Source organism: Hemibagrus wyckioides, linkage group LG08 (genome assembly GCF_019097595.1).
Source record: "Hemibagrus wyckioides isolate EC202008001 linkage group LG08, SWU_Hwy_1.0, whole genome shotgun sequence".
NCBI classification, from domain to species: Eukaryota; Metazoa; Chordata; class Actinopteri; order Siluriformes; family Bagridae; genus Hemibagrus; species Hemibagrus wyckioides.
The window spans coordinates 22,572,356-22,595,231 of NC_080717.1; the positions used below are offsets into that span (position 1 = coordinate 22,572,356).

At 37.2% G+C, this 22,876-nt stretch overlaps 3 protein-coding genes and 1 long non-coding RNA gene across 4 annotated transcripts; 3 read left to right on the forward strand and 1 right to left on the reverse strand.

Moving 5' to 3' along the window:
• Nucleotides 1-293: 293 nt before the first annotated feature.
• LOC131357487 (interleukin-17 receptor A) lies at nucleotides 294-6,211 on the reverse strand. Its single transcript, XM_058396468.1, has 11 exons — nucleotides 6,071-6,211; nucleotides 5,956-5,980; nucleotides 5,408-5,560; nucleotides 5,150-5,274; nucleotides 4,926-5,046; nucleotides 4,323-4,370; nucleotides 4,066-4,226; nucleotides 3,891-3,965; nucleotides 3,725-3,794; nucleotides 3,502-3,624; nucleotides 294-1,676 (listed from the first exon to the last, which is right to left on the reverse strand). The coding sequence occupies exons 1-11, from the start codon at nucleotides 6,161-6,163 to the stop codon at nucleotides 949-951; spliced, it is 1,722 nt and encodes a 573-aa protein (XP_058252451.1). The 5' UTR covers nucleotides 6,164-6,211; the 3' UTR covers nucleotides 294-948.
• Nucleotides 6,212-10,909: 4,698 nt separating this feature from the next.
• Nucleotides 10,910-14,217, forward strand: LOC131357488 (troponin I, fast skeletal muscle-like). Its single transcript, XM_058396469.1, has 5 exons — nucleotides 10,910-10,951; nucleotides 11,534-11,665; nucleotides 11,746-11,835; nucleotides 13,354-13,527; nucleotides 13,622-14,217. The coding sequence occupies exons 2-5, from the start codon at nucleotides 11,561-11,563 to the stop codon at nucleotides 13,706-13,708; spliced, it is 456 nt and encodes a 151-aa protein (XP_058252452.1). The 5' UTR covers nucleotides 10,910-10,951; nucleotides 11,534-11,560; the 3' UTR covers nucleotides 13,709-14,217.
• A 147-nt stretch (nucleotides 14,218-14,364) lies between these two features.
• LOC131357429 (uncharacterized) lies at nucleotides 14,365-15,055 on the forward strand. The gene is made up of 3 exons (XR_009205266.1): nucleotides 14,365-14,590; nucleotides 14,853-14,958; nucleotides 15,035-15,055. It is a non-coding gene; the product is annotated as an uncharacterized LOC131357429 (long non-coding RNA).
• A 203-nt stretch (nucleotides 15,056-15,258) lies between these two features.
• LOC131357455 (troponin I, slow skeletal muscle-like) lies at nucleotides 15,259-19,962 on the forward strand. Its single transcript, XM_058396429.1, has 6 exons — nucleotides 15,259-15,273; nucleotides 15,544-15,588; nucleotides 15,709-15,840; nucleotides 17,434-17,523; nucleotides 17,654-17,827; nucleotides 19,636-19,962. The coding sequence occupies exons 1-6, from the start codon at nucleotides 15,259-15,261 to the stop codon at nucleotides 19,720-19,722; spliced, it is 543 nt and encodes a 180-aa protein (XP_058252412.1). The 3' UTR covers nucleotides 19,723-19,962.
• The last annotated feature ends 2,914 nt before the right edge of the window (nucleotides 19,963-22,876 follow it).

Genomic DNA, 22,876 nt, shown 5'->3' on the forward strand with positions numbered 1-22,876 from the left:
TATTTATTTATTTTAAATAGAAGCACTTAAAAAATACAGCAAAAATTACTTGACTTACAAAAAGGAAACTCATTTTTACAATAAAATTACATTGCAAACGTAACTATAAAAATATGATAAAATATAAACATAATGAAAATATCTTAACAAAAATACAAGGAAGTCTATATGTAACAATTTCGATATATCCACTATAACAATAATAATAATAATAATAATAATAATAATAATAATAATAATAATAACTATTATTATTTATTTATTATTTATTTATTTATTTCATGCAGGCAAAAATATATATGCCTAAATATTCCAATATTTTCCGACTTTTTTACGATTTTACGATTACTTAACACTGAAAACATTTCCAATAATCATCACAAAAAGTACTATTTCCAATTGTATTTATATTTAACAATCTTTACATTTGAATGTATATTTTCATGACACCAATATGATGTTTTATCCTAGTACGATTATTATTAGCCACTAAAATGTTCATCCATCATGGAAAATATTAACAATATAATATTATTAATATTAAACATTTATTTATTAAATTCATCAAGTCAAAGTAAGTTTATTTTGTACATTGTGTAAAAAATCTGAATCTGAAACGGATCATTTGTTCCATCACTGATTATAATCCACTATTTGCATAATTTCCCCAAAGATCCCTGTGAGGATCAGTAAAGTAACCGTCTAACTGTCTATAACCTTTAGTGATTCATATCCTGTTAATACAAAAGGCTGTCCCAGCACTGTTGTTTTATCTGTTTTTCTTTTCTCTTCATTTTATGTGTGATAGATCTGACTATTCAAGTTGACTATACAGTTTCAGATATGAAAAGCTGCTTTGCCCCTGGCATTTAACTTTTGATATTGTTAGTGAATACATGAGCTTAGATTTCAGCTGTTTTCAGTACCGTGTTCCTGCTCAAGGTCATTCTACTCAACTTCTTCATCTACATCCACAAGCTCCATTTCAAACCAGTTTGGGTTTGTTAGTTGGTATGCCTGAAATGCCCTAATGGCATCTCTTAAGGCTTTGCCAGATGGACAATTGTAGTAGTCGTCTCTTCCAAGGCCGTCAACGTGTTTAATCCTTCCAGGTTCGTACTTCTCCTCGTTCAGGAGTCTGAAGAAAAGCTCTTCAAACTGCTTCATCAGCTGGTATTTTACAGTCACATGAAACAGAGTAGGCACATCCTTCTCACTGAACATGTCATCGAAATACGCTACAGCATACTTGCCAAAAGATGGAGCACACACAAATTCCGGTATGATGAGGCTGAGAGCGGGGGTCAGCATATCCCCCATGGGTGAACGGGCGTCCTCCCGGGTCATCACCCTGTGCCCTGCACACATGGCATCCCATTTGGCACACACCCCCGGAGAACAAAGGATGAGTATTTTATCAGTAGTCCTGGTTAGTCTCTTCCTCTGCATGTCCAGCCACTGGATGCTACCTACAGTGCTGAGGCATGTGGAGTCCAGCAGGTCGAGTGTGACTTCAGTCGCACATTTGGCCCTGAGGAAAGCACACAGCTTCAGGACGATCTCTGTATACATGGGGTGGTCCTGAGAGTAGATGATCAGGACTTTACTGCGCTCTTGCACTGAAACGGTTTCCAGGTCACTCTTGTCCATGGTGTTAGGAGAAGAGGACGATGGATCTGTCATAGATGGAAGATCAGGAAGAACTTAAGGAAATATTTCATTTGAAATGTAAATTCATTTGCCACAAATAAAAAAAAAAAATCTGAACTAGTCGATGTGGGATATTTTTTTAGGCCTATATGAATTTGTGTAATTGTAAAAGGATGGGGTGACTTCATGAGTAGTTTTGAACACCATTTCTGTTATTGGCGTATTTAATGACGTAAGGTTCACAAGAAGGACACATTGTTTACTGTTAAGCATGAATAGTCTTTGTGTAGCTGATGAATTAACAGTAACATTCTAAGTATTGCAAGTCTTATCAAAAACAGATAGAGTCTGCACAGCAGCGTCCATTGTAACTCCTCTAAACTTGAAGTTAAAGTCAAGTAGTCTGCTCAGAGCAGTGTTAGATCTGTGGAACAGCTGCAGCTGAAGTCTGGGAGAATCGGAGCTTTGTTAAAGGACACTGATAAAGGTTTGGGGAAAATCAGAGTTCACCCCAGGTCAAAGCTAAAACATATCATTCAAAATGCATAAATTAGCTATAAGCTAATGGCAGGGATAAGACACCCATTTTATATATTTTATATTAAAGCTGAATGGGAAACAAATGTAAAATTAGAATATAATAATGTTCTGGAAAGTCCCAAACTTTCCACCATAGAAAAATAGCTGGAGCGTTCTGACTTTGAGGAGTTAGGCTGCTGTCATAATGTGTGATAAGAAACATGGATACAGACACTGAGCTTTGAAACTGAAGTTTGTGGGGTTGATGAGATGTTCCATGTGAGCACCTTGTCATTTGTACTCATCACTGACTACAATAAACCCTTATCTCTGCCATCATCTAGTCTGAAGTATGTGGCTTTTTCTTAGTTAGTCTACTAAGACTGCTCATTAGACTGATTTAGTCGGGTCAATGTGGTAATTTGGAGTCAGATAAATTATTATTATTATTATTATTATTATTATTATTATTATTATTATTATTATTATTATTATTATTACCACATTGATCATCCTAAAAATCTATCAATCTATCCATCACCTAAAACACATCAGTGGGAAAAAGAAACATTTTAGTCATACTACAGTTTAAGTTATACTACATACATGTATATCTCTGTATATCTCATCATTAATGAATTCTCAAATCTGATTGGACAGAAGTTGATTATTTTCTTTAACAGCAGCCCTAACAGCTCCAAATCATAGGCTTATATTAACGTACTTGTTCTAATAAGTGATGGTTTTTTATCTCAATGATATAGCAGATGCTCCACATCTACTAAGAAATAAATTAAAACCATGTTATTAGATAAGGAATATTTGACACGGTGAAAGTTTCTGTAAGGAGATGTTGATATAACGTATTTGGAAGGAGTCCCGGGTGTCTGTGGTTTCTAAATTGTAGCGCGTTTTCCACCACAGGAAGTGTTCAAGGTGAAAAAATTTGTGCTTTATGGTTTCTCTGTGGTGTGACAGACTGTGGAAAGAATGACTGTTTATAACTTCTGTGATGTATGTCAAATTTCTGTCCTTTCAATGGAACTTTTATTATAAAAGTATTGATACTTTTATTATATGCAAACATGTAATTTGTGCAAATTGTTGTGGTATAAGCACAAAAAAAACTCTTCAGGACATGCTGTTATTGGAAAATAATGTTGATTTGTTGACGGTCTTATATTAGGACACCCCTACAGTGTTTATTTTATTTTATTTTATTTTATTTTATTTTATTTTATTTTATTTTATTTTACTGTATTGTATTGTATTGTATTGTATTGTATTGTATTGTATTGTATTGTACTGTATTTCATTTTATTTTATGTATACCTTTATGAATGGCTGTAATTCTGTTGTACAGCAAAACAGCAATGACAGCACAGAATAACAGTGCTGCTTGGCCTAAAAGTGTCCAAACCATGCGCAGCTTCTTGGGTGAAGGAATGGTATAATCTGAAATAAACAGGAATATAACATTGTTGATTACTGAAACAGTCGCAGTCTTGCATCCGCATGAATAGGAAATTAATTTACAGTGAATTGAAATACTTACAGGAGCAAACGTTAACCTTTTGTTGGTGATGTGAACACGTCTGCATGCATCGTATAAAGAATGGTTTAATCTGTTATAAAATATATATATTTCAATTTTTTTGTTATAAGCACTGGAAACACGTGAAACGTGAAATTTGTCTATTATGAATTATTTTAGAACTCACCCCTAAGAAGATCTCACAGCGTTTTATCTGCCAAGGGTTCAGAGAGAAGCTGACGCTGATTGAAGTACGATTGTCCTTCAAAACCAAAGACCATAAAAGGGCCATGTTATATTAAATGAAGAATAAGAAATGATACAAATGAAGTCTACAAAAGCAGGCAGTAAAAACACAGTACCTTTGAGACTGCGTGTGAAAGCTCGTTGTGGAAACCAGCAGAATGAATGTATACTTCATACATGTCTGAGAACTGTGCTGTATTAAATATCACTCCAATCGTGACCCCGTTTCTCCCGTCATCTCTCACTGACCAGGTCATGTTGGGATCCCAGAGGCTGCCTGTTATAACACCACATTTCCCATTTGCATATTAAAAAAAAACTAACATAGCCATAGAAATAGGGCAGTTTCTGAGACTGAATAAACACAGCTCACCGTTCTCCAAGCATACACGGAGGCTTCGGAATTTACGAAGTTCACAACCTTTACAAAAGTCAAATATCATTAACCATCTGACATACACTCACTGTCCACTTTATTAGGAAATTCATGAATTTATCCTAAAATCCAATCATGTAGCAGCAGCACAATAAAGCACAAAATAACTTCAGTCAATGTTCAAATCAAACACCAGAAAAAACAAAATTTTGACTATAACATGGTTGTTCAGGCCAGAAAGGCTGGTTTGAGTATTAAAGAAACTGCTGGGGTTTTTTTCACACACACACACACACACACACACACACAACAACCTGTAAAGTTTACACACAATGGTGAGAATGGAGAATGGCCAGAATGAGATGTCTGAGCTAACAGGAAGTCAGTGATAACTCAAATATCCACTCTTTACAAGTGTGGTGTACAGAAAAGCATCTCAGAACATGGATAACTGTATGAGCCTGCAGGAGTACATGTTTTCTTAATAATGGATGATGGATGTATAAACTCGATATTTTAAATGATTAATGTGTATTTAAGATCTATAATAAAATCTACAAATAAAAAAGAAACAGTTAGAGATGATAATCTTTTACATACCTGGAACTGTTATACTGTGCAGTTTTGCATGTCCCCCCACATCTGGCTTCGGTAAATTAGACACAGAAACCTGATATGTCAATCCTGGATCAACGACAATTTGATCCAGTACAAAAGACCACTACAAAAGGAATACAACAATCATTTAGAAGAAATTATAAAACTCTTTACTCAGGTGATTAATTTGCTGATCATGCATGACTACTCTTCAGATATGATCTTACCGGCTCAAAGTCTGGCCGCTGGACCCAGGAAAAGTTGTTATTGAAGCTATATCTAACACACAGACTGTTATTTGTGGTGAATTCATGCACATGGACCTTCATCCCCTGCAGACTGAATATGTTTGCTGCAGGAAGAAAAAGAAGAAAATAGCCGCTGAATAAATACTGAAATCAATCTGTATCAACAGTTTATACAGCGCTTATGAACGTCATATGAAGTTCCTGATGTGGCTATTACTTTTAACTCCTAGATCTTACCATCAGAAGGCTGTGTCAGGGTAAGAATCAACACAGGAAAGGTTTGATTCCTCTCATCTGCTTTGATTTTCACCTGGTGTTCTACATCGGGGTGCGGATTTGGAGCCTCGGATCTCGGCTTCACCAAGTCCCGTCCTGAACAGTTTGGCCTGCCTGAGTTCAGCACAGAAAGATTGATAGTGATATATCAGGTAACTGGTGTGAACTTAAGTAGCTGTCGTAGCTGTAGTAAAACCTAACAGTTTGGTTCAGATAGATGTTTGGACTGAATCAAAGCTTTGACTGTGAGCTGAGCTTTGTCTTATAGTTGATATTAGACAGTGTTGGACAAATATATTTGTGTGCTACATGATTATGATGATCTCAAATAAATTAAATATTTTTCCAATAACACGAAACTACCAAACACTTCTCAAATCCTCATTCTAGATGATCATTATCTATACATTTGTGTCTTCCCTGGTAAATTAGCACCAATGAATAAAAGCTTTCTCTTCCCAAAAGGCTTTAATAAATAAAACAGTAATACAATGAAATGTGATACTTACTTACTTGGACACTGCAGGATAAGCCCTAACAAAGAGACAGGAGTGCAGTTAGTCAATCAGAGGAATCAGATTCAACTTTATAACATAAATATCATGAAGAGAACTGCCTTCTCACTTCCTGAGAGCACTGCAGTGGAGGCTGCTCTATCAACCCAAGTGAAGAAATCTGTACAATCACATGGGAGAGCAACAAAAAGACAAAAATCATCTTCTGAAAATGTAAGACTTTAATCCAGCACAGACAGAATGAACCGTCCTGAAGATGATGGTTGAAGAGTGAACTGCTTTTTCACGGGGTAAACAGGAAACGTGAAGATCAGATAATTGCAGCAGTGAAACCTTTAACATTTCAAGTGATATGCTCCTGGTCAAATATTTCCATTACTTTCTATTTTCATTGCATTGGCATTGCATTTCATTGTCTCTCACTATTCATAAATTCTACACCATAAATTCACATAATATAGGCACTTATTTCAATCACATTTTATGCCTTGGTTTCGAATATTTATAGAAATACTCACTAGAGGGCAGTAGCCAGTAAATATCAGCAATAGATTTGGCAAGATTTCTAACAGCTTTAATGTACATTATGTATATTTTTAATGTATATATTATTCATTGTGAAAGCACAGATTTGTTTCATTCTCCTACAGAGTCATCATGGCTTGTTTCATATCCCATAACATCATGCTCATATCTTACCTTATTTATTATAAAATGCTATAAAATCATTGAGCACAATACATATTCAGACAACATTAAAGAGTAAACTCCGCAGTATTCTATAATGCTATAGAATGCACTCACGCTAATGCTAACCATAAGATTATTATACATTCCACTTCCTGTCTGTCAGCCAGCTACAGATAACGACTGCAGCGCTGACACATATATACATAAATATATAGCTGCAGTTACTTTTTGCTTTTCACCATAATCTCAGGTTCACTAACTACACTAATATTGATCATAAATTTAGTAGTTGTTTTATCTGAAGTCAAGAGAAGGATCAGGGGATTAAAAAACCTATTTCTCATGTCCATACCGTCACACTAGCTCAGGAAAAGCAGGCAGTGGCTCAGAAGCTAGCAGAAACCTGAATCCTGAGCCTACTTCCGTTTCTCAGGAAGTTATGATGCTGGCTGACTGAAGCATTACATTGTGTCAAACTTTATTATTTATTTATTTATTTATTTTTATTGTTTATTTATTTGTTTGTTTGTTTGACTTTGTGGAACCAAGAACAACAACACCAGCAAAGGTTGTTAGTGCAAATGGTATGAAGTAAAGTCTAGGGCTGATTTCTTTCTAGACCAGACTGCCAATCGACAGAGCCTATCAAGTTACACTTGGCTAAATGTCCTTTAGATTTCATGTAGATCCATCATCATCATCATCATCATCATCATCATCATCAGTGGTCATTAAGAGATGGGTGATTGTATGGTAATTGTTTAGTCTGCTTTGAAAACTTGTATCTATCCATCCATTATCTATACCCGCTTTATTCCTAATTAGGGTCACAGGGATCTGCTGGAGCCTATCCCAGCACAAAAGGCAGGGGTACACCCTGGACAGGTCACCAGTGAAAACCTGTATAGAGAACAATAAATAAATATGCTCTCAATCCATGTTACAGTCCACAAGTAGAGCAGGTAAGGGCCTTTGAGTTATATCTTGCCCTCACCCCATTTCTACAGCTATGCAGGGCACATACCAACTGAACACAACCAACTGGTCTTAAGAGGCTGGTCATAAACGGTCACCTCTGAATTCCTCAGTGCTGTATATACATGGAGGTCATTCACTATAAAAACTTTGCTGATAAGAACTACAAAGTATTGACATGGATTTGTGTTTTAATAACGATATATAGTTATGTTATCTTATCAGCTTGAATGTTTACAGAATGTTAAACAGTGCATTTACGCATAAACATTTATGACGATTTTTATGTACATCTCGGATTTATATGGATTCTGAAAATACCGAAGATGTCCTTGTGTGTGTGTGTGTGTGTGGAATGAGTGTGGAATGAGTTTTAGAGCCCTATATGAATGCCACACTAAATGGAGGAGTCAGAGATGAAGGACACATGCTAATGCACACGTGAAAGGGACACAATCGCATAACAGAAATAATTCAAGTGTTCTATTTTGGTGAGCCATTCACAAGAGAGCATTCGTACCATAAATCTATCATCCAAAAATCATAAAATGCATTTTCTTCTCTGGCCTCACCGTACAGCTCACTCTCTCACTCTCTCGTCCACATCAAGGTAGGTTTGGATCATGACTTGGTTAAGGAGGTAGATATGGCATGTCAAATAATATTAGCTGCCTGTTGATTGTGACTAACTGACTGTACTCGAGGACTTTGGGTGGATTATATAATTTGTCTTGAAACCTCACATTCTTAGAAATGAAAGTATTAAGCTGGATTGTTCCTATTGTTGCTGGGGTGGTACCAGTATGTATCTACGTATGTATACAGTATACTTAATTGGACCTCAAGGACGACTGAAAGCTTTAGGTTTTATTATAAAAATAAATGAATGTAACCATGCATGCTACTTCACAGATAAAAGATACATAACAAAGGTTAGATTAGAAAACATTGAACCACTCCAGTGATAAGAAAACTTACATACACTCTCAGAAATACAGGAACTGTATCATAGCAGGAGTTGTACAAGGATTGTAAACGAGCACATGAGACCTGAACAGTCTGCTGAGGATAATTTTGAATATCTGAAATATTTTCTGTAATTCTACAGCTAGTTTCTTAGGTGCTGGTCAGCAATCTTTTACCCAGGAGAGTAATTATAGATCTTAACTGCGTCAGATTTACGCAGCGAGGAGGCGCAAAATGCGCGCACACGTCAGAGTTGACCGATGCGCTTTAGACTAGATAATAAATGTGCTTTGTGTGAGGCGCAAAATAAGGTTTAAGAACCGCTGTGATATGGAAATTAGAGAATATTTGCCACATTCAGGGGCAAAAGATAAATGTAGTAATAAAGTGCGGTTAATACGACTGAGATGCTATTCAATTATAGATCCCCCGTTGTTATTTTTTTTATTTTTTAATCTTAAAAAGTTATTGAGTAATACTGCAAGCAAATATTAAAGCAATTAAAAAGTTGTGTGCTTGATTGCGACTGTGGTACTGTTTAGTGTGTGCGATTTATTTGCTAAATGTAAGGAAATTGTGTGTTTGTGCTTTATTAGGGTTGCCAGATATGCTTAACAAAGGCGTTATAAAACAATGAATAGTTCTTTCAACAACTTGCCAAATGGTTCTGCATTATTACGAATGGTTAAAATGAATGGTCAAAATAAAAAAAAAAAAACAAACAAAAAAAAACAAAACAAACAAACAAACAAACAAAAAAAAAAGGAGATATAATGAATCCAAATTCTGCGTGAAATTTACGCGCCTACCACCTAACGGTAAATAACACTGCTTTTAAGAGGACAGCGATGCGCAAAACTTGTCACTAAATTATAAATCTAGTTTATTTAACGCAATAAGTCATTTGAAATATGAAATAATGTCATTTCTATAGCTCGCGCGTTTACACTTAATATCATACCAATTAAAATGTCATACAAATACTATGCAATATCATATAAATACTATACAAATAGAATTGAATTGAACTGAAACAAAATACCCCCTGCACTGAATGCTTGACCTCAGGCCCACTGCTGCTGTGGACGAGTGTCAACATGAGACCTTGAGGAGTCACCTCAAAGCCCATTGTATCTGCTCCTTTATTAGCTCTGATTTTATGTGCTGGAATAATCACCTGTCACTTACTGAATGAAAGGTGTTGGCATGGAACCACTGTCTTATATAAATGCCTGACCTCACTAACTCTAAGCAAGACTCGTGTTGGATTGTTAGGTTTAAATGAATAGAATAGAATAGAAATTGGGAAGAGTCCATAGCCTTCCATGCCAACCTTCTTGGGTGTCAAGGACAAAATAGTGTGGTTCCCTCTATGAAGATTTCACTCCCATTAGCCAAGGTTTTATGGTAGCCATCCGGAAGCTTCAAGGCTGCAGCTGCTGGTGTATCTGGGAGAGAGAGAAGAACGGTAGCAATGTTCAAATATAGCCAGACAGGCACTTATAGCTCCTCCTGGCCTTCAATTAAGCAGCTATGATATAACATGAACAAATACACAGAACAGGACAGAGAACATCATGTGCTAAATTACAGATCTATATTCAGTCTGTTGGAATTTAGATAAAGCTGCCCTCGTGTCTTTATACACTTTGGCAGACTTGCTTTACGTCATCTTGGTCATTGTTTCCAAATGATTACTGACCAAGTTGGACATACTTTCCAACTATATCAAGACTGAATTATTTATTTTTTCCTTTTCATTTATTTAGCATCAGTAACACTGTGCTTTCCTTTTCTTATAGGGCACAAAGAGAACTATGTCGGAAGGGTAATGTGACGACCTTTTGTTGATTATATAAAAGTACAATATAATGATTATTAATCAAGGAGAGGTTTATTCAATTCATTAATATTTGCTTTGTTTTTTCCCACTCCTCTACATAACAACACAGACCGGTAAGTTGAACCATGAAGTCTCCTGCTTCACTGTTGTTTCACAATACAATACAATAGCTTTTAACCCCTTTAACTCCCATGACTCATTAAAATGTGGATCCAGTCGAACATTTAATTTCTGTCATAGCTTCATATGATAGATAGATAGATAGATAGATAGATAGATAGATAGATAGATAGATAGATAGATAGATAGATAGATAGATAGATAGATAGATACAACTTTACTGTCATTGCAGAGTACAGGTACTGTATTAGTAGAACTGCAGTTCCTCAGTAGTTCATGGTAGGATAGTAACACAGCTGGGAGGTTAAGAGGTTAATAAATGTTTCATTATATACTTTGTTTTTTCACTTTCAGAAAAAGAACAAGATCACGGCCACACGCCGGCTACAGCTAAAAGCAAGTCCCATTCTTATATTACACCAGGATTAAAACATAATGGGGTGTGCATGCTGTTAAAGGAATATAATCCATAAAGGGGTGGTGTGATCCCGTCTCAAAGTAATTTATTTTTCAATAACAATACATCATAAAGTGTTTTATTCCTTTTATATCAACTTTTATTCTTGTTGTGAAAACTATTTTAACTTTTTAACATCATTGAATGCTGCATGATGCTTTTTATCCATTTATAGTTACTTTTAATGTTGTTTTATTATCTTGAAGTTAATAATAATTAAAAAAAAAAAAAAAAGTAGCATGTAATGTTAGAATTTTTTGGAAAGTTGGAAAGTTTAATGCATTTTACATAGCACTGACACTGCAGACCATACATATAGCATCCACCATTCAACATTATAATATTATAATATTTTAATATTTACTGCTGTCAGTGCTGCTGTTATAGAAGATTAACCAAGAGATATATATCCTGACCAATCAGAATCGAGAATTCATGCCAAGAATGCATGCCTAGTCTAGTGCTCTGTAGCTCTGCTTGTTCAGTTCCACTGTCTCACTGTTTACATCCTTCCACAACAGGGCAAGCTGCTAAAGAAGGCAGCGTCTATGCTTGTAGCTGAGAAAGAGCAGAACAAGCGTGAGAGGGAGAGTGCCCTGAACGAGAGAGTCCCTCCACTCAAACTCTCTGGAATGTCTGTACAGGAGCTGCAGGTATAGACATAGCTGCCAGGAGTGTATGAGATGGAGATTTGTAAAATCCTGATAATAATTTCTCAAATGTTTCATGACAGGAGCTCTGCAAAGAACTCCATCGCAAGATAGACACCGTTGATGAAGCACGATATGACCTTGAAGTTAAAGTGGCCAAAAATGATAAAGAGGTACTGTATTGTGTCAGCACTGATAAAAAACAACAACTTGCTAACAGGACTAAACCCCTTTGTCTTTCAAAGATATAAAGGATTTGGAATTAACATCAGACTATGTATTAAAGTGGATTATTTGGGATTTTTGTGGATTCAACTCAACAGCACCACCAAATGATTGTAAGTTAATATATACAGAGAGTTATGAAGAAGCAAGATAGGGGCTGATTTCTTCCCAGCCCAGACTGTAGATTAATGAAGCCTAAGAGTGAAAGTCATATCAAGCAAAAACACTGAGTGAAAAACACTTCCTAACTTACATCTGATCTTGATTTAGATTTTACTGAGTTTGGAAGACTAATGAATATAGAAGCACATATTTATAGCACATTGGGCTATTTCATTGTATTCAGCGCTATAACACAATTCTGTTCAGTCCCTCCAGGATTTCATCGTTTTGGGATCACAGACCACAGGATATTTGGACAAGCTTACAATTTTTAAAAAATCTGCACAAACATTTTGCAGATTTGGGACATGGTGTGTCATGTGATGTCATCTAAACATGCACTCAGACGAATCTCTTTGGTTCAAACCTGAGTACAGATATCAGAAAATAATTGCATAAGTGTGTTCACTGGTGGGAGTTTAAAGAAGAATGCTTTGCTTGCAGTTTTCAAGCAGTTTACTGCCAAAAAAAAGTACAAAAACAAGTTGAAAAAAGCTGCACTTTCAAAATCAATGCTGCAAAATCAAGCATTTTATTGCAAAAATTACAAAAAAAAAATTCTGTTATAAACTATTGTTTTAAAATACATTTTATTGTTTACAATTCCAATATTCATTCAGGGATTGTTATGAGTTCTATATAAATTAGAAATGTTCCTACCTTCATGGTTGTGTGTGCATGATGAAAGCTACAGCCTGAAGCCTTTCTTCAGCTTGCATGAAGCGACTTTGCAAGTATAATGAATGAATCTAATGAACATCACTGACATTCTTGCAAACACTGACTTGAAAATCCTACTATTGTTGGATTTATAGTGAAAAAACCACTTTTTTTTCTTGTGCTTTAAACTCACAACCTTCTGATCAGTAATCCAATGCCTTAACCACTAAGCTACCACACTCCCCCACAGCCCTAACCACATCAGTGGGTCTAAACACACAATCCTTACTCATGTAACTACAAACTGTTCCTATTATAGTCACTTCGATAAATAAATAATTTATAGTGTTTCTGAAATAATGAAATATGTGGTGGGAATTGTGTTTAAAAGGTTTAGATCTTCAGTAATTATGGTGGGGTGGTGGTAGCTCAAGTGGTAAAGATTCTGGGTTGTTTATCAGGGTTCAAACCCCAGTACTGTCAAGCTGCCACTGTTAGGCCCTTGAGCAAGGCCCTAACCTCCCTTCCCCAGGGGCACTTCAACCCTGAACCCCAACCCTCCAAGGATGGGATATGCGAAGCAAGAATTTCACTGTATATGTGAGAAATAAATGCTACTTAACACAAATGCTGTTTTGCTGCAGATCCAAACCCTGACGCAGAAGATCGGAGAGATAAAGGGCACCATGAACAGAACCAAACTGAAGAGGGTGAAGAAATCTGCCGACGCTATGCTGGGGGCTCTGACTGAATCCAAAATGTCATCAAAGGCAGACTTTAAAGCCAACCTGAAGACTGTCAAGAAAGAGGATGAGAAGGTACAGTAAGCTTTAAGATAACGCTACACCAGAAGATCTGAGTTATTAACAAGTCTGTATCCTGAGCATTCATTTCTCTTCTTTTCCCCCACAGAAGGAGGAGGTGACTGACTGGCGTAAGAACGTGGAGGCCATGTCTGGTATGGAAGGCAGAAAGAAGCTGTTTGATGCTGGACAATAAAATGTTTAGATGCAGAAGAGTCAGCTGGAAACATGTGTTTCATGGATTTTGTGTATTATTGTGTCATAATCAAGCAACAATAACTACAGACTCATAACAAATAGACGGCATACTCAATAACAAGGTGCCCCAAGACGAGACGACATCTTTGTGGAAATGGGAAAAAAGGGAAGAGCAAAACTGTGCATAATCATTTTGAGTGTAAAAGTATTTGTGATCGGTGACTTTCCGTGGATTTATGACTGTAGATAAACTGTGTGTGTTCCAAAGAGTCTCAAAACTCACTGGCCCTTATGTCAGCCTGGCTATTGTCAACATACACTTCTTTCTGTCTTGCATAGAAATACACTGTGTGCATTGATCTGACTAGAGATGGATGGACTGAACCTGACCTCTGGTGGTATACACCATGTTACGTTGTAAGATGGCGGATATTGCAAACCATCCTAGTCACTCACAATGTAACGGCATTCCACAATTAAATATGATGCAATGTATTAATGAAATAAGTGTGTGTGTGTTTTCTTCCATCCAGTGTTGCAGTGCAGCTACTAAAATATACCTAAGGGTTTGGCATGCTACATATTGTTAGGCTGAGACGCTATCAAAATCAAAATCTGCTCAGAAAGTTTAAAGCACAGGGTGTGATTTACACTGTTGGATCACATATTCATTCTGGCAGCCTTCACCCCTTGTAGGGTCAAACAATGAGAAAGTAGTTGACCCAGGTAGTGGGCAGGCTAAGTAAAGAGAGCTTCAAGGGGTCTAGTCTATTTTAGTACGCCACTCACAAGAGGCCACTGAAGCCATAAAACCTGAACCGACATTGTCTCATTGTTGCACACACTCCTCACACTCTTGGGCTTTTCCTGCACAGATCAGGTAAGTTTCCTAACTGCTTTAATAACAAACTAGATTAAAGATTGGTGTATGAAATGAACTCTTAGGATGAAATTATTTGATGAGTGGAATCTCATCATGTAGAGGTCTCATATGAAAGCATTGCCAAAAGTAAACTTCAAGTTCTTGTTGTTGTTGTGTCTCTTATTTTTCCTGCGCTGTTAATCTTAACCCCTTTCTGAATAATAATGACTGACTAGATATTAATGCCGATATTCTTTACTTAAACATAAACACGTTTCAGAGACGGAAGACGGATATATATCTCTTGCATGGCAGTCACAGAAGTGCATTTCTACTTATAAAAGATAACAAATGACTGGGACACACAGCCTTAACAATCTTCTGTGGTATGAAAACAAATTCCATTAGAAATGATTCCTGCTTCGTTACACAGAATTTATATTTATATATATTTTTTAACAGGACGTCGTGATGTCTGAGGCGTAAGTATCTTTCTATTTCTTTACATGTTTCATTGATTATTATTTTTTTCTTTCAACATTTGATCAGTTTCTTTCATTTTTCCCACCAATAATCTACAACTCAAGGCCGGTGAGTCTGAAAAACTGCTGCATCTTTACAGTAGTGGTGGTTTTCTACTAAAGTGCTTGCTTAGAGAGTTCAGTTGAATACGAAAGCAGTGGAGAATGCTGCATTTGTGTGTGCATTACTTATTCTATTACTTATACTAGTAACTGATAATCTTTAATTAGCACAAAACATAGAGCAAAGAAAAGTGAACTGTTCAAGCTCATTAAACTCCCAGAACCATATTTGCATTCCTTACATCAAATTCACGTCTGCTACTGAATTGTTTGTAGTAGTTACTAAATTCTAATTCAATAATACGCCGAGTGTTTAAGCGGTTAATATATTTTACTAGTACAAATCTGTGCCAGCTGAACACTGCTATTGTATCCCCATATTTTTAGAAACAGAAACCCAAGATCACGGCATCCCGAAGGTTGTTCCTGAAGGTTTGTCTTTACGTTCCTTTCTTCCAGAAATGCATTTCCTACTAGAGCATCTTTGAAATAACTGGCATAGAAAATACTGTCGCAGTAAAATTTGCAATGATAGTAGAGTTCTCTTTTCAGACTAAAATACTGAAGAAAGCAAGTTCACTGCTGGCAACTGAGAAGGAAGAGAAACAGAGGGAGAGAGAAAGAGTCCTGAGTGAGAGAGTTCCTCCTCTGCAAGTCTCTGGCTTGTCCTTGCAGGAGCTACAGGTTGGGTCTGAGGATCGCTAACATGACATCTTTTCTGTACTTGCGCTAATATTTAAAAAGAAAAAAATATATATATGTTCGTTTGTATTTTAGGTAAGTAAACCTGTTTGTATGTGCCAGAAACTCTTGCTGATGTTGGAAAATGATTTGAGACATCCTGTTTGCGGAATTTTCATTTTCCTTAATGTTAGTTCCGGCTGCCAGGCAAATCACAAGATGGAAAGAGTCACCAGTGCCAGGGCTTTGTAATAGTCTGTAGGTTTTCCATCATGGGGAAAGTCTTCAGGAAAGAGGACTTTCTGGTTGCTGGGCAACATGACAAGCTGTGTATTTTAATCTTATTGACTATAACAAAGTAAAAGATGAGCTGGAGAGGGAACTGATACTTACTTTTATCACAGATCTTCCTAAACATTACATTTACATCATTTAGCAGAAGCCCTTATACAGAGAGGCATACATTTTCATCTCATTTTATACAACTGAGGGATGAGGGCCTTACTCAGGGGCCCAGCGGTAGCTGGTCCTGGGATTCAAACTCACAAACTTCAGAGCAGTAGGCCAAAGCCTTACCCACTAAGCTACCACTTCCCATTATATGTAACTATGTGGTCAAAAAGTATGACATGCTGATTATTAATATTAAGATTATTTAGGACTGTGGTGTTACTGTAATATGTACAGTATGGGCAGTGGTGGCTCAAGTGGTTAAGGCTTTAGGTTGTTGATTAGAAGGTCAGTGTTTAAGCCCCAGCACTGGTAAGCTGTCACTGCTGGATCCCTTAGCAAGGCCCTTAACCCTCTCTGCTCCAAGGGGTGCTTCATTATAGCTGACCCAGTGCTCTGACCCCAAATTCCAAAGCTGGGACATGCATATATAAGAATTTCACTGTGTAATATGTGCAGTTAGTAGAAGATAATTAGCTTGGAGGTTAAAATCACACCATCTCACTGTTGATTGTTTTTCTTAAATATAGTCTAATATACACTACCAGTCAAAAGTTTGGACACATCTTCTAATTCCATGGTCTTTCCTGATGTTTATTTCTTTCTACATTGTAAAACAATGCTGAAGGCGGCCAAAATACACAATAATGTCCTTTGAACAGTTGATATTGAGATATGTCTGCTACTGATGCTCTGTAAAGCCTTCATAACGGCTCTAATCTGAGGTGCTGTTAATTGGTGATTTCTGAGGCTGGCAACTCTAAATGAACTTCTCCTCTGCAGCAGAGGTCAGTTTTGGTCTTGCTTTACTGGGATGGTCTTCATGTGAGCCAGTTTCATCATGGTGCTTGATGGGTTTTGTAAATGCACTTGACAATACTGTTCTTGCAGCAGAACTATTCCAGAACACCTGACCTTCGTGTCTTAAAATAACAACTGACTGTTTTTTGTTGTCATTACATATGGATTACTTAAGTCCATGTGTGTTATTTCATAGTTTTGAAATCTCCAGTATTGTTCTAGAATGTAGAAAATAAATCCCTAAACAAAAAACATTGAATTAAAAGGTGTGTCCAAACTTTTGACTGGTAGTGTATATATAAGCATAATGACACCATCATGTATTTCTGTGTGATTCATCCTTAGGCACTATGTAGAGAACTCCACCAAAAGATTGACAGGATAGATGAAGAGAGATACGACGTTGAAGTCAAAGTGGGCAAAAATGACAAAGAGGTTAAAAATCTATCAGATTATACAAATTTGATGATAAACAGTTGAATCACGTGCTCTTTAGTAGCACAATGTTGATTGAATCATCATGCTTACATTTTCTAACTGAAAAGATAAAATTGTTAACTTACAGATCGCAGAACTGGCCCACAAAATCTCTGAACTCAAAGGGAAGATGAAGAGACCTGCCCTGAAGAGAGTGAAGATTTCAGCTGATGCCATGCTCGGTGCTCTTCTGGGATCCAAAGTCAGGGAGTCTGTGGACTTTAAGGCCAACCTCAAAACAGTCAAGAAAGAGGAAGAGAAGGTAAGAGATATAGCAGAGAGGGAAAGGATGATATAATGATATAATAATAACTACACTTACAGTAAGAGATTCTGCATAACACACATAATCTCTTAAAATGTGGAAGCTTATTTTTACTGACTGTCTCATCAAAATGGTGTACAACGGCATACACTATATCGCCAGAAGTATTCGCTCACCTGCCTTGACTCGCATATGAACTTAAGTGACATCCCATTCCTAATCCATAGGGTTCAATATGATGTCGGTCCACCCTTTGCAGCTATAATAGCTTCAACTCTTCTGGGAAGGCTGTCCACAAGGTTTAGGAGTGTGTTTATGGGAATTTTTGACCATTCTTCCAGAAGCACATTTGTGAGGTCACACACTGATGTTGGACGAGAAGGCCTGGCTCTCAGTCTCCGTTCTAATTCATCCCAAAGGTGTTCTATCGGGTTGAGGTCAGGACTCTGTGCAGGCCAGTCAAGTTCATCCACACCAGACTCTGTCATCCATGTCTTTATGGACCTTGCTTTGTGCACTGGTGCACAGTCATGTTGGAAGAGGAAGGGGCCAGCTCCAAACTGTTCCCACAAAGTTGGGAGCATGGAATTGTCCAAAATGTCTTGGTATGCTGAAGCATTCAGAGTTCCTTTCACTGGAACTAAGGGGCCAAGCCCAGCTCCTGAAAAACAACCCCACACCATAATCCCCCCTCCACCAAACTTTACACTTGGCACAATGCAGTCAGACAAGTACCGTTCTCCTGGCAACCGCCAAACCCAGACTCGTCCATCAGATTGCCAGATGGAGAAGCGTGATTCGTCACTCCAGAGAACGCGTCTTCACTGCTCTAGAGTCCAGTGGCGGCGTGCTTTACACCACTGCATCCGACGCTTTGCATTGCACTTGGTGATGTATGGCTTGGATGCAGCTGCTCGGCCATGGAAACCCATTCCATGAAGCTCTCTGCACACTGTTCTTGAGCTAATCTGAAGGCCACATGAAGTTTGGAGGTCTGTAGCGATTGACTCTGCAGAAAGTTGGCGACCTCTTTGCACTATGCGCCTCAGCATCCGCTGACCCCGCTCCGTCAGTTTACGTGGCCTACCACTTCGTGGCTGTGTTGCTGTTGTTCCCAAACACTTCCATGTTCTTATAATACAGCTGACAGTTGACTGTGGAATATTTAGGAGCGAGGAAATTTCACGACTGGATTTGTTGCACAGGTGGCATCCTATCACAGTTCCACGCTGGAATTCACTGAGCTCCTGAGAGCGACCCATTCTTTCACAAATGTTTGTAAAAACAGTCTGCATGCCTAGGTGCTTGATTTTATACACCTGTGGCCATGGAAGTGATTGGAACACCTGATTCTGATTATTTGGATGGGTGAGCGAATACTTTTGGCAATATAGTGTATACTTGTGATTTGTGACTGTGAATCTATAGGCAAATTTTCTGAGAGGAATTAATTCACTTATATAAAACATAAATGTCAAATGGAATTAAGAAAAAGGGAGCTAAACAAAAAAAACAAACAAATAAATTAATAAATAAAATGCAAAAAGAAAAGTAAATGTCATATGAAATTGTCCAAAAAAGCTAAATAAATAAATAAATAAATAAATAAATCTCCAGGTTTGCCTCTACTTGCTAGAAAGTCAGAGATTTTTACTAACAAATCAGTAAAAGTCAAATGAAAGTAGAGTAAAATTACTATTGCTGTGTCCTTTTACCATCTTTGTGTTGTAAATTGTAGGTGCAATGATTCATTTCCATCTGGTTTTGAGTATTCTTTTCATTCCTCACCTTTTTCTCTTTTTCAGAAGGAGGAGGTGACTGACTGGCGTAAAAACGTGGAGGCCATGTCTGGTATGGAGGGCAGAAAGAAGCTCTTTGATGCTGGACAATGAAACCGGCACTGCTATGTTTCAACATCTCAATAAAAACAAAGTGCAAATCAACACTGACTGTAATCATTTCTGTGATCATTTATTCACACGGATGTTCACGTGACTTGCTTGATGATAAATCTACGACGTATTATATGACTTCATGTTCGTCTGTTTTTTCGCTTTGGTTCATGATTTCCCGCCCATGATGCTGTTTGACTGCAGGTTTATGATGCTGCACACAGAAATCATTACTACCTAAACAGAGCAATAAAGCAGCACTTTATCCCGGTTGTCAGTCTGTAATCTCTGTCTATAAACAGGTTTTAACCTTCATGCTAATATGTCGTCAATGCCATTGCGTTTAGCAGTTCGTAGATCACTGACTAGCCGAGTTAAATCTCTGCTTTAACCGCATTGTATAGTTGCACTGCATTCTGCATCTAATTCATATGACACTGAAATTCTCTGGAAAAAAAACACCGAGTGAGATATTAAGCTTGTTGTCTTTTGTTTTTGGCAGCTACCTGAAAATTTCATCCTATCAAACCCTGTTATCTGTAGCAATATCTTCCTGTGACAACAGCCCAGCATACGTCCGCTAACTTTACAGCAATAACCGAAACGCAGCATTAACTAACAATTTAATTCAATCCAAACCAAACCAAAATCACCAAACCCATTTGAAATTGAAGATATTTCCTTATAAACATATTTATTATATTTCAGGGCAGAATTTCACTCTACATTTAATACATCAAGGACAGTTCGTGGCGGGGAAATATTTTGAAATATTTATATACTACTTTCATGAACCTACATGAATGATGAGACGTTCTAGACTGATCTTAACAGGTTTGTGTCACTTAATTACACACACAATGTTTATATGAAATCAATACAAAAAAGTATTTGTGTAAATAATGTGACTTATGTGAACCAGAAATTTAGTCTGGTTTCTGACTGATCAAACATACTGTGTGTATTTCTGGGTCTAAAACCTTATGACAAAATTATTTGAAACAACCCCAAAGCTCATTAAAGCCACTTGGTCAGATTCAGGACAGCACTGCATATGAACATTTTATTCATTTATATTTGCACCAGTGACATAAAGACAAAACCTCTTCTAGGATCCGTTGTCAGTTCGATAGTTTAACGAGATCACAGCACAAAGCCATTTTAAGTAAAGGGACTTGTTGCATTTGTCCAAATGTTATCAGTAGACATTAGGACTAAAAATAAATCAGCGTCAAAAGGCTGGCGATAATTCTTGACACCTCTGTCATGGACACGGTCCACACAGAGAGCTCACCTTACAATAAGACAAAGTTTCCACCTGCTTCCAAACGTCTAAATAAACCCAGTGATTTATTCTGATCCCAGATGATCTGCTTGTCTGCGGTGCTTGGAAGTTCGTGCGATTCTGCATAATTAGCCTAGTTAGGAGAATTATTTCATGTAATCTCATTCGGATTAACCACTTAAAATCCAAACTTTGGTTCTTTTTGTATTTTGTTATGCATACTTATTCTGTTTACAACAAATTACTGTGTTATAAACGTTCAGAAATGTCCAGCAAGACCCTGGGTAGCACTTAGGATTGATTTTTCTCTCCAAACCAGCTTCCTGTCACTCTCAACACTGATATCTATATCTATGCTGTGTGTCAAATAAACAATCTTCTCAACCTTATGCATAAAATGAGTGGAATTGAGTTTGTCTCAGTGTATCACATCTCCACAACTCCACATCTCCACTACCCCAATGCTGCCCCTGCATGTCCCAAGTCCAATAAAAGTTTTATTACACCACTTAACTTAGAGAATCGTGTTTGGAAGCTATGCAGAATGACCAGTAGAATGTCCCAGGCAGAGGTCTATTTTAGTGAGGCACTCACATGGGCGTTAGAAACTATAAATCTGAACGATTTTCCTCTATCCACCTTCAGCCAGTTTGCACACACGCTTGGCTTTTCTTCTTCTTCTTCTTCTTCTTCTTCAACAAAGAGGTAAGTCTCGTTCCAGGGGTTATCAGGGGATACATTTCTATCTTATATGCCTGATGCCAAATTGCTCATGCTTTGAATAATTCTCAAGAGCACTGCAGTGAGGTTGTTGAAACCTTGTTCATTGCTGCACTGCTGGACATGTGAGATGGGCTCGAGCCACGCTTCGCTTATTCAGATGCCACTGAAATTGGTCGCGATCCACGGTGATTTTCAACTATGTCGAAACTCTAGAGTGCTATGTGCAAGAGCAGACTGTCTTCAACTAAAGACAAATGACAAAATATCACAACGGTTTAAAGATAAAAAACACAGTCTATCATCCACGGTTATTCATTCTAGGGTTTGTATAATTTCACATCTGGAAAGAGTTGTTGCGTCATCATACTGTTTTTTTTTTCTCTTCTATGCACGTGAAATGTTGTGTTTATGTGATGTGGAATATCATCATCTTTCTTTACTATGCAAAAAAGGCTATGTGAGAAAAGATTAGGAAGAACTACATCATCAGTTTACGTTCATCCTGAAGGACAGGATGAGCCACAGGGCTTCACAACAGCATTAGACTCTTAATCCAGTCTTGGCTTGGAGTTGATTGCAGCTTGAATACATTTTTTTGTGTCACTGGATGAATGAAAATGAAATATTGTGATGTTTTAGCATCCTGTCTTTTTAAATGTCAATTAAATGAATTTTTCTTGCTTTCTTCAGAAACAGGACTGGCAAGGGGGAAATGGCTGATGCGTAAGTGATGCTACAAATGAAACAGATATGAACTTATAGCTCAATTCTATCAAAATTGCTTTTTTTTTTACTCGTGAGTAATCTCTCGCCTTCTTTCTTTTGTTCCTCTCCTCACACAGACCGGTAAGTTTCCAAATATTCAAGAGACAGCACATGTCAGTATTATGAGCTTCTAGCTGGATTAAGACTGAACACATGACAGAACTTTATAATGCGAAGCTTAGAAAATGTATATATGTATTATATGTATATGAAACATATAAAATATCATGCATGTGTTTAAAGGTGAAATAGTCTGTTTTTAAAAAAGTTGTACTATTAAAAATAACCCCAAAACTGTGTCCCCTAAAGGAGGTTCCTTCGACTTAACATAAAATAAATCCTTGTACTTTGTAACCGAGTACTTAGTAAACCAGTAAAACA